The sequence below is a fragment of the Lemur catta genome, chromosome 2, assembly GCF_020740605.2.
Source record: "Lemur catta isolate mLemCat1 chromosome 2, mLemCat1.pri, whole genome shotgun sequence".
NCBI lineage: Eukaryota > Metazoa > Chordata > Mammalia > Primates > Lemuridae > Lemur > Lemur catta.
This window is the reverse complement of record NC_059129.1, coordinates 14,968,089-14,983,314: the sequence shown is the minus strand read 5'-3', so window position 1 is coordinate 14,983,314 and position 15,226 is coordinate 14,968,089. Positions and strand designations below refer to the sequence as shown.

At 56.8% G+C, this 15,226-nt stretch overlaps 1 protein-coding gene across 2 annotated transcripts in view; it reads right to left on the bottom strand.

The window, feature by feature from the left end:
• Positions 1–872: 872 nt before the first annotated feature.
• Positions 873–15,226, bottom strand: part of SCNN1B (sodium channel epithelial 1 subunit beta) — a 50,608-nt gene continuing 36,254 nt past the window's right edge. For both annotated transcript variants that reach the window (XM_045542783.1, XM_045542784.1), the window contains exons 5-13: positions 9,280–9,383; positions 8,054–8,217; positions 7,667–7,774; positions 5,298–5,415; positions 4,268–4,343; positions 4,127–4,184; positions 3,134–3,195; positions 1,957–2,032; positions 873–1,740 (exon numbers count right to left, since the gene is read on the bottom strand). In XM_045542783.1, the coding sequence (XP_045398739.1) occupies positions 1,354–1,740; positions 1,957–2,032; positions 3,134–3,195; positions 4,127–4,184; positions 4,268–4,343; positions 5,298–5,415; positions 7,667–7,774; positions 8,054–8,217; positions 9,280–9,383 (1,153 nt within the window). In that variant the 3' untranslated portion in view covers positions 873–1,353. The remainder of the gene's footprint in view (positions 1,741–1,956; positions 2,033–3,133; positions 3,196–4,126; positions 4,185–4,267; positions 4,344–5,297; positions 5,416–7,666; positions 7,775–8,053; positions 8,218–9,279; positions 9,384–15,226) is intronic.

The window sequence follows — 15,226 nt, the reverse complement described above, 5'->3', positions numbered from 1 at the left end:
AACAGCAAATGGTAACAGTGAGTGTGGGACAACCACCACTGCTAATAATAAAAGCCACAGTCATGGTCGTAAGGGTGGTCACCACCAAGAATTGGGACTCCAGCCTGCGGATGCGATGAGCCCCGAGCTGGGAAACCCGGCTTCCTCCCGGTCGTCCCTACTCGGCCCCTAGCACTGTGCCTTTGACCAGAGTGGCACTGACTCTGGCACATCCTTCCTCCCCGGGTGCCACCATGGGCACTTGGTGGGAGCCCAGCTTATTTGCCTTCTAGGCCAAGAGACCCAGGTGGTCTAGGCCAGCAGGGCAGTGCCCCTGGAGACCCAGCTCTAAGGAGACCCTGCTCTTCTTTGGTAACTTCCTGATCTCTCTCTGGGGAACTTAAGGTTGTCATATTTAGCAATTAAAAATACAGGATGTTCACAGAAAAACAGTGGTTTATTCATATAATATGTCCCAAAATTGCACAGATATATTAATACTTATACTAAAAAGTTAATTTTGTTGTCTATTTGAAATTCACATTTAACTGAGCAGCCTGAATTTTATCTGGTAACCCCAGGAGCCATGTGCCCCCCCCAACCCTGAACCTTGGACCGTGTGATTCTTCTGGGGGCCAAACTGGCTTCAGGTCTTTCTCTCTCACTCTCTCTGTCCTTGCAACCCAAAGAGGTAGGCCGGGTGGCACTGAAAAAGGCATTAGGCCACTGCGTCAGGGACAACTTGAAGGGAACTTACAGAACTGCAGGAGAGAGCTGCCCCTTGACCAGCTGAAGGGACCTTCCTCTGTGGCCTGTGCCGAGTATGGCTGTCCTTCCACCCCCGAGGGGCCACAGGGCACCCCAGCTGCCCGATTGGACAAAGGACAAAGCTCAACCCAGTGTTTTCTACTTTTATTTTCTAGAACAGAGTATGTGCCACCCGGCAGGGCCCCCACGTGTGATGCTCTTCCTCCTCCCACCACCCTCGCCCTCCCTGAGCCTGTTCCCAGAGGTCACCCCAGGCCGGGAAGGGAGAGGCCACACAGCGTACCCGCTGTTCCTCTCTGGGGCAGACAGCAGCTGGTGTTCCGGGGGCCCCTGGGGTCTGGCTGGGGATCCCCAGGACAGGTGGGGATGTGGGCAGGACCCAGGGGAGAACACAATTCCCACGTCCCATATGGCGCTGTGGCCCTGCGGAGCCCTGGGCCTGGGACTGGCCACTTGCTGCATGCCTGTGTCGAGGGACACAAGCTCCAGGTTTGGACACCGACTGTCTGGCCCTTTGGCGAGGGAACCATAAAACGAGGCCTTGGCTAATGGCATCTGCTTCTCAGCTTCGAGTCCCTAAGCTGCCCGGCGTGGGCAGGGGCAGGGTTAGATGGTGTCACCCTCACTGTCAGACTCGATGACATCCAGGGGCTGCAGACGCAGGGAGTCATAGTTGGGGGGCGGGGTGCCCGGGATGGGCAGGGCCTGCTCGTCAGGGTAGGCCTCGGCGCCGGCGCCGGGGCCGGGGCTGGCCGTGTCGGGCTGGAAGCCGAAGTTGGTGTGGGCCTCCACCAGCTCGGCCACGGTGGGCGGCGGGCCGGCGTAGCGCGCTGAGGCTGGGCGCTGCCGTGAGCTCTTGGCAAAGCCCACCAGCTTGATGATGGTGATCCACACGAAGTCGATGATGATCTCCGCAAACTCGATGAGGCACAGCACTGAGCCCCCCATCCAGAAGCCGAACTGGCCGCCCAGGTTTGAGAGCAGCCAGACGACCTGTGGGCAGCGGGGAGTGGGACCCTGGCTCGGGGTGGCGTCGGGCCGCAGTTCCCGCCTCAGGCCCATTCTCACAAAAGGGGAGAAGGGAGGCCATCTCAGCCCAGCTTAGGGACCTTCCTAATGCCCCCCATTGGGCTCAGGGCCCTGCCCACCCTCAGAGTGCAAGGCGTAGAGCAGGGTGGGACTGGGGTGTCTGGAGCCCCCCAGACTCACGTTATTAGCCGCTGATTCCTCAATGGTGCGGTAGTTGAATTCTTGGAAGTAGATGTTAAGCTTGACAATTCCCTTCCTGCAGGAGGCAGCAGAAGGGCTGGGACTGTGGAAACTCCTCCTCGATGCACAGACATACACACACGTGCACGCACACATGCACATGCACACGCATACATGAAAGCACACACATGCTTACACATACACATGCACGCTCATGCACACGTGTGCATACACATGCACAAAGGAAAGGCAGCCACAGGGCCGCCCCAACCCTCCTCTGGCCCGAGCGTCTCACAGGGCTTCTCTGCCCGGCACCTGTCTGTAACCCACTTTCAACCACATCCCTGCCAGTTTCCTAAAGGGTACTCTCACCTGAGACATCCCCAAAGATCTGCTCTGAGCTCCCCTTTCCCCACCCCTAGGTGGCCCAGCCCATGGGCAGGGACCCTGCACAGAGCTCCTAAGCCTGGCACCATTGTCAGGGCACCTGGGGCAGAGAAGGGTGGCCGAGTGGGCCTCCACCCACACCTGACAGTCCTCAGAAAAGCCGTGCTGTCTCCGAGCTCCATGCTCTTGCCCAAGCTTGTCTTCTGCCTGGGCATCTTCGATCCCTCTTATCTGAACAGTTTCTTCTCCCTGGAGAGTCCAACTGTCACCTCCCTGCATAGCCCTCCCTGTCTCGGGCAGCCTGAGGATCCTTCACTGCTGTGTTCCTGTGTGGGGGCTTGTGCGGACCCTCCTAACCACCAGGCATGTTTGCATAGATCTGTCCTCTAGGCTCCGAAAGCTTCTTAATAGGTCTTTCTCGTGCTCAGTGCATTTGTGTTGAAAGGATGGTGGGTGGGAGGGTGGAGGATGGAGGGGTGGGTGCATGGAAGATGGCGGGGAGGGGAAGGGTGGGAGGATAGAAGGATGAACGGAGGGATGGATGGACAGCTGGGTGGATGGCCGGGTGGCACAGAAAAGACCAGGCTCCTCCCTTGGGGGTGGTGGCCCTGGCGTGCCCGAGGCTGACTTTTCTGTCCCTCACTCTCCGTTCTCCCTCCTCTACGCTCACTCCGGGTCTGACCGCTGCCAGAAGGGGACTAAGCAGCTGCCCTGTGCCCAAACCCCTGCGCTGAGGCTCTGGTTCCCCGCTTTCATGCCTTCCCCAGCCCAGCCCAGGCTCCAGGCTCACTTGCTCAAGGTGATATTGGTGCTTTGGTCCCGCTCCTGCGACAAGACGTGGAAAATCCAGTCCTGGAATCCAAGAAGGCAGCTGAAAAAAATGTCGCCTGCAGCGTCCCCTCCCAGCACCGCCCCTCCTCCCTGTGGGGAGGGAGATGGCACCTCCTGACACCCCAGGGCCATAGGTGGGACAGGAGCAGGAGGAAGGTCACGGTGGCAGCTGCGGCTGCTGTTTGGGGGAGAAGGGATGCAGCCCACAGACTCCCTTCAGACCCAGCGTCCCCAGCTCTGCCCGCTGCTGGCCTCTGCCTCCAGGTTTCAGCTCAAGTGTCACCTTTTAGAGAGGCCTCCCCTGAGCACTGTGTCTACAGTGGTCTCCCCGGTCCCTTCTCCATCATCCTGTCTTATTTCTGTGTGTGTAACATCTCTCTCCATGAGGACAAGGGCTATGTCTGTCTCTCACTGCCGTGTCCCTAGCACAGCACCTGGGGATTACGGGCAGAGGGAAGGAGGGAAGGAGGGAGGAAAGGAGGGAAGGATAGAAGGAAGGAGGGAAGGAAGGATAGAAGGAGGGAAGGAAGGAGGGAAGGATAGAAGGAAGGAAGGAGGGAAGGAAAGAAGGAAGGGAGGGAAGGAAGGAGGGAAGGATAGAAGGAAGGAGGGAAGGATAGAAGGAAGGAGGGAAGGAAGGAGGGAGGGAAGGAGGGAAGGAGAGAGGGAAGGAGGGAGGGAGGGAGGGAGGAAGGGAAGGAGGGAAGGAAGGAGGGAAGGAGGGAAGGAGGGAGGGAAGGAGGGAAGGAGGGAGGGAAGGAGGGAGGGAAGGAGGGAGGGAAGGAGGGAAGGAAGGAGGGAAGGAGGGAGGGAAGGAGGGAGGGAAGGATAGGAGGAGGGAGGGAAGGAAGGAGCCACTCCCTCTGAAGTTCCAAGCAGCCTGCATCCTACGCCCACACTTGTCCCCTGCCCGAAGATGTGGGACCAGGAGCTTAGCCACCCACCATCTCACCTCAGAAGCCTCAGAAGGCCAGTCGGCCATGGAGATGGTCATCTTGTACTGGGTGTCACTGAAAGAGAAAGCCAGCCCTGTGGCTGTCCCCGCGGGAACCGCCCCTCCGTGCCCTGCCCGCACCCTCACAGCCGCACTCACTTGCAGGACTCCTTGCAGAGGCCGATGCAGGTCTCCCTCTGGGCCAGGCTCGTCTGCAGGGCCGAGTAGCAACGCGCTGAGCAGGAGAGAGGGGGGCGGCCAAGAGACCGTGAGGGGGTCTCTAGAGCCCCTGTCCCGCTGAGCCTCTCTGGCCCGCAGCTCTGCTCCCCTGGCCTGGGCCACCTGAGGCCCGTGGTTAGGTGGCGGAGGGTGTCATGGAGAAGCAGAGCTCCCCAGCCAGCCCCCATCTCCAGCCCTTTCGCCCCTGCCTGGCCTGGGGACGCTTGCCCCAAACATCCTACAGCAGTGCCCAGCTTCCCCTGTGCCTGCTGTCCCCACCGCTGCCCAGGGGACCGGGTTATGGGGTCACGTATGAAGGGACGGGCGGGTGGAAGGAATAAAGTTTTCCCTCTTTGCCGTCCGTGGTGTTGGTTTTAAGAGGCGGGTCTACTGCCGGCAACATTCATCAGTGTTTGGACTCCGGACCACCCGCGGGGGCCCTTCCTCCTGTCACTCCAGGTTTCAAGCCCTTGGAGGCCACCAGCATGACAGTGGCCTCCTCCCCTTCCCCTCCCATCCAGCACCCTGCGGAGAGACGCTGGTGGGCCCACACTGACACAGACACGCGCTGCGGATGGACACACAGCCTGTGCGCGCACACGCATACGCGTGCACAAAAGCCGAGTGCATACGTGCAGACTCTGGAGCAATTTGTGCCTGTGTGTAACCCTGCACCGCAGTCACAGAGGGCCCCTGTGCGTTGAGACACGGGCACAGAAACGCCCTTTCACACGTGCGTTTGGAAACAGCCACATGGCCAGTTTCATGTGGCACAGGGACAGAGGCCCGTGAGGACAAATGTGCCCCCACGCCTACATGTTTCAAGCCCGCGCTTCACGGAGTCGAGTACAGGGGAGCCCAGGTTCCTGCCGCAAGGAGTCCTGGGAGGGGCCTTGGAGGAGGGATCGTGGACCGGGGAGAAGCTGCCGGGGCACATCCCTGCGCCCCCCTCCTCTGTGGCCCCACTCACCCCAGTCCGGGAAGTCCCAGTTGTTGCAGTACTTCTCCCCCGGGGGCAGGGGGTAGAGGTAGTGGCCACAGCTGCAGTTACGGATCATGTGGTCTTGGAAGCAGGAGTGGAGACAGGCCTGGGGGGCGGCGTGGGGAGAGAACAGAGGCTCAGCTGATGAAGTCCCCACCCCAATGCCAGGGGAAGGTGCCCAGGGAGGTGATGCTCCAGCCGTGGGGCTGGGGGAGCCAGGAGCGGGGCCCCTCGGGCTGAGAAGCTGTGCTGAGATGTCGGGGCCCCTGCAGTCAGGGTGTGGCTGTCCTTTCCCGTTGGGCCTCGTGGCAGGTCCCTGGACCCCACAGAGGGACTCTGGCCAGACCCCAGCAGCCCAGGTCTCACCACCCTGAGCTGGGCCCCCACGGCTCACCACGGGAGGGGTGGCTCGCCCCAGACAATACAGCCAAGGCTTAGGCAGGCTCGGCCAGCACCTCCCAAGCTCTTGCCACAAATGCACCCAGAGAGACAGCCCGAGGGAGACAGGCGAGCTGGCCCCGCGTCCTTCCTCCTGGAGGGACACGCCCAGGGAAAGCCAGGAGAAGGATGACCTTTGACCATCCTGACCAACACTGACGACAGAGGAAGTGAGCAGCCTGCTGGTCTGCAGCAGGGAGGAGAGGGGACTGAGTCCAGCAGCCCCGGGGGCTGGATGTGATGAACCCCACTCACGTGGCCCCACCATACGGGGTGCTCAGGCCACTCCGACCTCGTTTCATCCACTCAGACACCAGCTATGTGTCCTAGGGCAGGTCATTAGCCTGCGAGCCTGGCCTTGCTCGGGGTGAAACAGGTGTTCATCACACCCGCCTCCCAAAGTGGCAGGTGCCCAGTAGGCGCTGGACGGAGGGAAGCGACTGTCGCCCAGGCTTCTCTGCCTGTCCAGGTCCGAAGTCCTGACCACCATGGACTCCTCGCTCCTCGTTCCGGCCCTTGCAGGCTCCTCTCCGCCTGTCCCCGCTCTGCCCCTCTCCTCCGTGCCAGACCTTCTATTCTCCCAGATGAGTCTGGGCCCCCCCAGGGCAGGAAATCGAGGCAGGCTGGCAGGTTACACGGCACAGCGGCTCTGACCTTGGGCAAGTGTCTTACACTCGTCCAGACCTCGCTGTCTCATCCGGAAAGTGGGAGTCCTCCCTGGGCCCTGGCCCGTCCCTGTGGCCGGGGGTGGGCGTGGGGGTGCGCAGAGCTCCTGACCGGGCCCTGGGTCTCGGCTGAAGCTCCCAGCCTGAGTGGTTACTGCTCTGGAAGAAGCAAGAGCTGTGGTTCCGCTGGGAGGAGGTCCCTGGGGCTGGGGCCTCTTTCTCCACGTTCCCCGTCTCCCCGTGCCGCCCTGTCTGTCTGTCTATCCCTCCAGAGGCCCAGAAGGTTCCCAGACTTCTCTGGGGCAGACAGAAGCCCCCCCGGACAGGAGGTGGCCAAACCAGCCTGTGAGTGGGTGGGTAGGCGGCCGCCAGGAGGGGCAATTCCTATCACGAAAGCAAAAGGGAAAACCACGCCATGCTCGGGGCTCCCAGATGTGGAGGCAGGTGCCAGGCGGCCCCTTTGTTATGCCTCAGTTTCCGTATCTGCCAAGGCAGACTGGGCTGGGAAGAGAAGAGTCAGTGAGTGGTCACTGCTGTCATCTCTGCAAGGTTCTCGGGGGGCCAGGTCAAGGGGCAGGTCTGGGCTGACCCTGGAGACCAGGACAAGAGGGAAGCTCCCAGCTGCAGCAAGGGGGGTTGCAGGCAGATACAAAGAGGGACTTCCCAGGTAAACTGATGAGGCATTTGGACTGAGGTCTGTTATCCCAATTTCCTTATTCCTAAAGTGGGAATGATAATAGTAGCCACATCTGAGGGTTGTCGTGAGGATTAAGTGATTTCATCTGTGTACGTACCTACAACAGTGCCTGCCTAGCACGCGATGTGCCTGCTAGTATTGGTACATCAATAAATGGTGCTGTTGTTAGCATATGATTGCCCCATGGGGTGTCGAAGGGATCCAGTGATGGCGTAGTGAATGCACGCCCTGGGCACAGCATCTCACACAATGAGAGCTCCACAGCGTGGGCTTCGATTTTTTGTTTTCCTCTTGGGAGATCCCGGAGTGAGATCCCTATAATCTCGGGCATCCCAAGGACATATCTGCCCAAGTGGGGACGAGAGGTGGCCAGCCCCCGGCCCGGTGAGGACCCGGGAACCACACTGGTCCCATAGCCCCGAGGGTGCCCCACGGCCACCTACAAAACTCCCGGCAGAGCCAGCCATGCCGGGGCAGCTCCCCCAGGGACCTGAGGCCTCGGGCCCTGCAGATGTGGACGGGGCCCCAGGGTCCCGAGGCCCGCACCGTCTTCCCACCTGGATGGAGTAGGTCGTGTTGTAGTTGCTGTAGAAGTTCTGGATGGGGACGTCGGAGCCGTTCATGGTGCACGGGCTGTAGGGCTCGCCCTTGCGCTGCAGCTTGTCCTGTGTCAAGAGGGCTTGCTCGAGGGGGGCCCGGTCCCTCCCTCCCATCGAGCATGTGGGGACTGGGGGTGCTGAGGGGATGGAGAGCCGCAGGCCCCAGAAGGAGCCAGAGGAGCGGCACCCTGGGAGCTTCCAGCCAGAAGGCCGGGCAGGGGTGGGCAGAGGGAGGGCCGGGGCTGAGGCCAGAGCCCCTCCTCTCAGGCCAAGGGAGGTTGTCTCTGGACCCGGGGGGGCTCCCACCCTCCACCCCCTCGGCCTGCCCTTGGGCTCCAGCCGTACCACCAGCACCCCGATGGATGTCTCCGTCGCCGACATGGCGTAGATGCCCTCCTCTCTGATGAAGGGGTATGACCTCTGCTCGTGAAGCAGCAGCCGGACCCCGGCCGTGGACGCGAGGAAGGGCACGTAGTCTTCCTGGCCTATGTCCAGGATCAGCTTGAGGCCTGTGCGGAAGGTGGGGCGAAGGGGCCGCCTGAACTCGCTCCCCAAGGCTGAGCGGGGACCCACCACCCACTTGTCTAAGCTCCCTCCAGCCACGGGCACCTCCAGGGCCTGCCAAGGAAGCTGGCTCCACTTTGCGAAAACACAGGCCCCCAGTCCCGCTTGCCTTCTCCAAAGCCCCCATTGTCTCCGACTTGGGCTTCCCTCGCCCCACCATGAGCTCTTGTCTGCTCGGCAGGTAGATCTGGGAGGCACAGCCCGGCCCACCCACGCCACCCCCCTCACACGGGGGGCCCCGTTCTCCCCATTCAGCCCCTCTGAGCGTCCATGCTCCTTCCTGAGGCTATTCCTCTGCAAATGCTGTTCCCTCACTCCAGAGTGCTGTTCCCTCACTCCAGGGTGCTGGCTCCTCTCACCCTTCCCCTAGAAACTCCTGCTCTTCCTTCAGATCTCCGCCACGGTTCACTTCCTCCAGAAGCCTTCCCTGACTGCCCAGACTAGCTCTCAGGGTCTTTGTTTCACACTCTCCTAGCTCCAGAACTTTCCTTCCGAGTACTTCCCTCACTCGTGTGATTCTTCTCCACAGCCAAGCAGTTCGTCCACATTACATCATAACGACTCACGAGGCATAGCCTACACGCTAGACCAAATGCTGCGCTGTACTCTGCTACTGTATGCTATTCTCTGAATGGGGAAACTGAGGCTTTGAGAAGGTAAGTCTTGAGCTCAGGATCACCAGGGAGTGAGTGGTGGAGCTGGGATTTGACCCGGGCATGGGAGAGTGAGCGCTTGACCACAAAGCTGTGCTGCTTCCAAAGCCTCACTTTGCCCCTCTGCAGAATGGGCCAGCAGTGCCTACCCCGGCGGGTGTGAGCATGGAGGAGGGATTGGAAGCCCCGGGCCCGGCCCCCTTGGCACCCAGTAGAGCCCCAATACTGGCCACCCTCTTTGTGCTGGTCTCAGCCCTCCCAAGTCCCACCCCCAGCAGCTGATGGTCGTTCAGCCCCCCATCGTAGGGGGTTTAAAGCCTCATGGCTCTGGCCCCGGGAGGAACCAAGACTCACCGAATTCAGTTCCGGGGTTGGCGGAAGGGAGCGCCTTCTCCGTCATGCCCCAGTTGAAGATGTAACAGTTGCCGTAAGGAGGGTAGAAGATGGACGTGAAGTTCCTAAAAGAAACAGCATGAGCTGAAGGGCAGGGCCGGCCCCCGCTGGCGCGTCCCCCGACTGTCTGCGGCCTGCCCTTCACTGATCATTCTGTCCACTGGTCATTCTGTCCACCCCCTGCAGGAGCCAGCGAGGAGATTCCCAGACCCCCTCGGGAAAGAGGGAGGAAGGGAATCTCTCTGGGGTCGGGGCTCAGGCTCTCTGGTGTAGCCATGAGTCATGAAAAAGAACTTTCTTAGACGTTTTCAGGTGTCGCATATACACCCCAATGAGGACATATCCGTGTCCTCACCCCAGGAAGCTGTGAATGTGACCTTATTGGGAAAAAGGATCTTTGCAGACGTAACCAAGGATCTTGAGATGACATCATCTTGGATTACCCGAGTGGGCCCTAAATCCAAGGACAAGTGTCCTTAGAAGAGACAGCGGAGGAGGAGACGCAGGTACAGAGCGGCCCGTGGGAAGCCGGGGGCAGAGTGATGCAGACACAAGCCAAGGGGCGCCTGGGCCACCAGTTGCTGGAAGTGGCAAAGAAGGATTCTCCCTAGAGCCTTCCGAGGGAGCCCCGTCCTGCCGGTGCCTGGATTTTGGACTTCTGGCCTCTTCTAAGAGAGAATAAAATGTCTGTTGTTTGAAGCCACTCGGTTTGGGCTAATTTGTTACAGCAGACGCTAATACAAGCTGTAAGAGTAAAAGGCTGTGTCAGTTTGCTCAAAGGAGCCCACGGGGTCAGAGAGGTGGATGAAGGCCACCTGGGGACCTCAGCCAGAGGGAGGAAATGAGATGCAGGGTGTGACTCCAGGAAGGCGGAGGAAGACTTCAGGGAGAAAGGACGAACTTCAAGAGGGAGGGGCAAAGAGCCAGGTACAAGTTGCTATCTTGTGTCATGGAAATGTGTCCCGAGGAAACAATTCAACAACAACAAATGCTCTCTTGAAGTAGTAAGAGTATAAGGTAGTTTCAGAAAATTGTAGTAAAAAAAAATTTTTTTTGGGTCATGGAACATTTCAAGCATAAAAAAGTTGAGAGAACAAAGACCCCACCGGCTTCAATGAACATCACCCCATGGCCAGTCATCTCTGCCCCCCACCCCATAGTAATTAACGATTCTTAAACTAATAATTGTTATCTTTTATTTGTAAACATTTCCAAGTGTACCTCTAAAAGTAAGAATTCCTTTTGTTTTGTTTTATTTCTGAGACAGGGTCTCGAGCCGTCACCCAGGCTAGAGTGCAGTGGTGCAATCATAGCTCACTGCAACCTCAAAGTCCTGGGCTCAAGTGATCCTCCTGGCTCAGCCTCCCAAGTAGCTGGGACTACAGGCATGTGCACCATCACATCGGCTAATTTTTTTCTTTTTCTTTTTGTAGAGACGGGGTCTTACTATGCTTTCCAGGCTGGTCTGGAACGCCTGGCCTCAAGTGATCCTCCCGCCTCGGCCTCCCAAATTGTTGGGATTACAGGCATGAGCCACTGTGTCTGGCTGTAAGAACTCTTAAAAATAATACTATACCCATGTTTAAAATAGTTAACAAAATTCCTTGCTAGAGGATTATGAAATATTCAGTTCAAATTTCCAATTGTTACATAAATATCAATTTTGTTTGTTATAATTTATTTGTTTAAATCGAGATCCAAATAATTTTAACATGTCATTGGTTGATAAGTCTTTTAAGTTTCTTTTAATCTATGGCTCCCTCCAACTTTTTTTTTTTAATGCGATATAGCTGCTAAAAGAGTTCTGGTTTGATTCAGCTAATAGCTGAAAAGGAATGATACAATTAGAACATCATCAGTTTGCAGCCGTTGATGAATTCAGGGCTTTGGGCAATGAACATCAGAGGTGTCCAGTGGTGTATCCCCTAAGGGAAGAGCACAGGCCACCGAGGCAGTGACCTTGCCCCTAAAATCAGACCTAAATGGGATGGAGACTGTCTCTAACTCCTGTTAGGAAATACTGGAGACAGAGGAACATGTTAAAGGACACCACAGAGTTGGGGTGTGGTGGCCCATTCCTGTAACCCCAGCACTTTGGGAGGCCAAGGAGGGAGGATGGCTTGAGGCCAGGAGTTCAAGAACAGCCTGGGCAACACAGCAAGACCCCATCTCTAAAAAAACAAAAAGGACACCACAGAAAGTCAGTCGGCAAAATCAGACTGGGTAACTCGATAGGATGAATAACCCCGAGTCTCGAACGAGTAAACTGTGAGAGAGAGAAAGGGGCGGGGCAACCTATAGATTAAAAAAACTTAAAAGACTTGGGTTAAAATCACAATGGGTGGGCTTTAATTGAATCCTGATTCAAACAAGCAAGCAAATAAAAAACTATGACATTTGTGAGTATGAACATGACTAGATCATTGAAGATATTAAGGAATTATTGTTAGTTTTTTTCGAGTGAGATAATGGTATTGCTCAGACCCCTCCAAAGGCTCCTATTGCTCCCAGAATAAAATGCAAACTCCCCACGCCGGCCTTCTGTCTCTTGCTCACAGCACTCCAACAACACTCTAGATGTTTCCAAACTCAAGGCCGTGGCACCTGCTGTCCCTTGTGCCTGGAATATCCTCTAACCAGCTCTTTGAATAACTGGTTTCTCCTCACCCTTCAGGTTTTATCTGTTCTGAGACCTCCCTGAGCCCCTATGCAAAGCGATCGACTTTAACTATTAGTTAATAGTGCTTTAACCATTACTGATAGTGATAGACTCCCCTACCCAGCTAGTCCGTGTCTTTTCCACCGGTGTATTCCCTGTATCGCATGCATCGGAATCTGGAATCATCCTGTGGGTTTGATGGTTTTCTTATCAGCTGCTTAGAACGTAAGCCCAGCGAGGGCACGTGACCTTGTCCGTCTAAAAGAAGAGCTCAGAGATCAAGAGCGCAGGCTGCAGAGCCGGCCTGCCTGATCTGGGTCCCGGCTCTGTCACTCACTGTCTGGTGAGCTTGGGGATGTTATTTCACCTGTCCGTGCCTCACTTTCTCCATCCGTAACGCCGGGACAATAACAGCCGCCCCTCCCCCCCCCGCAGGTAAGGGTTAGGTGCCTGGCGTACTGTAACGCTCAAGCAATCCTGGCTGCTGCTGTTCACGGCTCTGTCCCCAGAGTCTGCCACACAGTACACAGACACTCAGTAAATATTTGTTGAATAAATCATAGTCTGTGATAAGGGCATCAGCAGAGATAAGCGTGGAGTGGTGACACCTATTTCCCCGTGGTGGGTGGGGAGGGGTCAGGGAAGGTTTTTTGGAGGAGGGGAGGCCAGAGCTGGGGCTCAGAGGAGGAGGAGGAGGGAGCTGGGCCTGGAAGGTGGGGAGGAGAAAAGGTGCCCCAGGCAGGGGTCACAGCACGGGGCGAAGGGCTGGAGGGAAGAGGCAGCCCTGAGCGGGCACTGTGACATCCATACACACTGTGGGATCAGGGCTGTGGCCGCCGGGAAAGAACAGAGCGGGGCAAACCAGCTGGAGCCGGGAGGCACGCCTCTCGAGGGAGAGACCTCGCCCCAGGGTGCGGGGACACAGTGTTCCCAAGAAAGTGTCCAGACAGATGCAGCCCAGGAGGCTGCTCAGGGTGTGGCCCAACCCCCTCCTGCCAGGGCAGCACTCTGGTCTCTGGGACGTGCCAACTATTTGCTTGTTGATAATGCTCTTTACCCAGAGAGGCTGCTCCCAGCACCGGGCACTCTGGCCCCAGAGCTGGTGTTTCCTATAAAACCTGTGCCGGGGCAGGGCCCAGGCGTGCAGAGACCTGCAAGGTGCAGGACAGACTCAAAGCAGAGCATCCGAGCAGGAAGCCACACGCCAACAGCGGAGCTGAGCGGTAGGTGTCAGGGAAGGCTTCCCAGGGCAGAAGCCAGCTGGCCAATGCCTGGAGCAATAGTCGTAATGATGATGATGATGCTTACATATGCCCAGATCTTGGTTTCTAAATACCATTCTCTAATAAAAAATAAAAAAACAAGGCTCTTTGTAGAAAGGCTGATTCTAGGGCTGCAGCTTCTGACAGTGCCAGAACGTAAGGAAATATTCAATTAAAAAAAAAAAAACCAGATGGGGACATGTCACAGAGACACAGGAGCTAACTGAAAGAGCTCCCAGTGGCCAAAGCGGGAAGAATTGGAGCAAGAGAATAAATACCGTGGTACTGGATTATAACCCAGATATACGGGAGCCCGTGCTGTGTAAGTAAGTGGTTGCATAAATGCATCAATGGAGGAGAGATAAATATTCCTCACGGGAGAATTGTAAATCAGATCCGTTCCTCCACTGGACTTAGTGACTCACTTCCCAAGTACACAGCGGGGAGGGGGAAGGTGGTTGCTGTTTTACAACGGAGAAGCCTGGCCTGGTGTACATCGACTGGGTGAGGAAGGTCAACATCACGGACGATGTCACGTGGCCATGACATAGCCCCGATACGGTGTGAGGAGGGTCCCTGCTGTGTGCTCAATGCTTCCCCCGACCCCATAACCCCAGTGGAGAAATACAGATAGACCCACATTGAGGACTTTCTATAAAGCACCTGGCCGGTGCTCCCAAACTGTCGGGTTCATCCAAAACGAGGAAGTCTGAGACATTGTCACAAGGACTAAGGAGACATGATAGCTAAATGCAGTGTGGTCCCCTGGATGGGACCCTGGACCAGGAAAAGTTCACTGGGAAAAGCAGGCAAAATGTGAACGAGGTGTTTAGTTTGCTTCATAGTAATGTGCCAATGCTGGCTCCTTAGTTTTGACAGATGCCCGCGGTGATGCAAGACGTTAACCACAGAGGAGCCTGGGTGAGGAGTCTAAGGGAACTCTGAGTACTGTCTTTGCGGCTTTGCTGTAAACCTAAAATTATTCCACAATAAAAGGTCTATTTTTGAAAATGCTCCTATAATGCTCACCATGTGCCAGGCACTGTGCTAAGTTCTTTACATATTTTAACTCATTTAATCCCCCTGATGGTGCTATGGGGTCATTTTGCTGTGCCCATTTTCCAGATGAGGAAACTGAGGCTCAGGGAGGCTTCGTAACGTGCCTGACCACATACAGAGCTGACAATCACAGCCAGGCAGCTTGGTGTTGGGGTCCCAGCGTGACTCAGTCTTAATGCTGCAGCAGCCGCTGCTTGAGCATTTACTATGTCATGAGAAACAGAGAATGGGGACAGAGGGGACGCAGGGCCACAGTGTTTGGAGCCCAGCACCAGGGAGGGCAGAGAGAGGCACATGCTGGCAGCCATGTCCCGGGCTGACTCAGGAAGGCAGGTGACCTGAGGCTGTGGGAGTGAGGGACAGCTCAGAGACAGGTGGACTGAGATTTCTGTCCCAAGGTGCCTGGGTGGTGCCTTTCACTCAGACGCACTGAGAGCGGGAGAAGGAGGCTTGGAAGAGGTGGGCGGGGAGGGCAGATCACCTCTCATGAGGTGACAGGGTGATGTGGGGTGGGCCTGGCCCAGACTGCTGGCTCTGCCACTTACCAGCTGTGTGACCTCAGAGATGTTACCTAACCTCTCTGGGCCTCCGTTTCATCATCTATAAAATGCTGGCGGAGGGGGAATAAAGTACCTTTCTCATGGGCTTGTTGCCAGGGTTAAAATAATTTTATACACACAGAGTGCTTAGAATACTGCCCGGCACACAAGAAGGGCCCAATAAATACTGGTATAATTACTGAATTTGAATTCGTTGTCAACTGTGGGTTTGCTTGTGGACATCACACTAGTCCGTTTTGGCACCTCTGCCCTGAGCAAAGGCCCCTGGCCAAGACAGTGGGGTTGAAATACAGCCTGCAACCAGCTAGCTGAGGAGAGGCCCAAAGGCAGGGCTTGTCCCGCCAGCCGGGTGCCATCTTGCTGTTCCC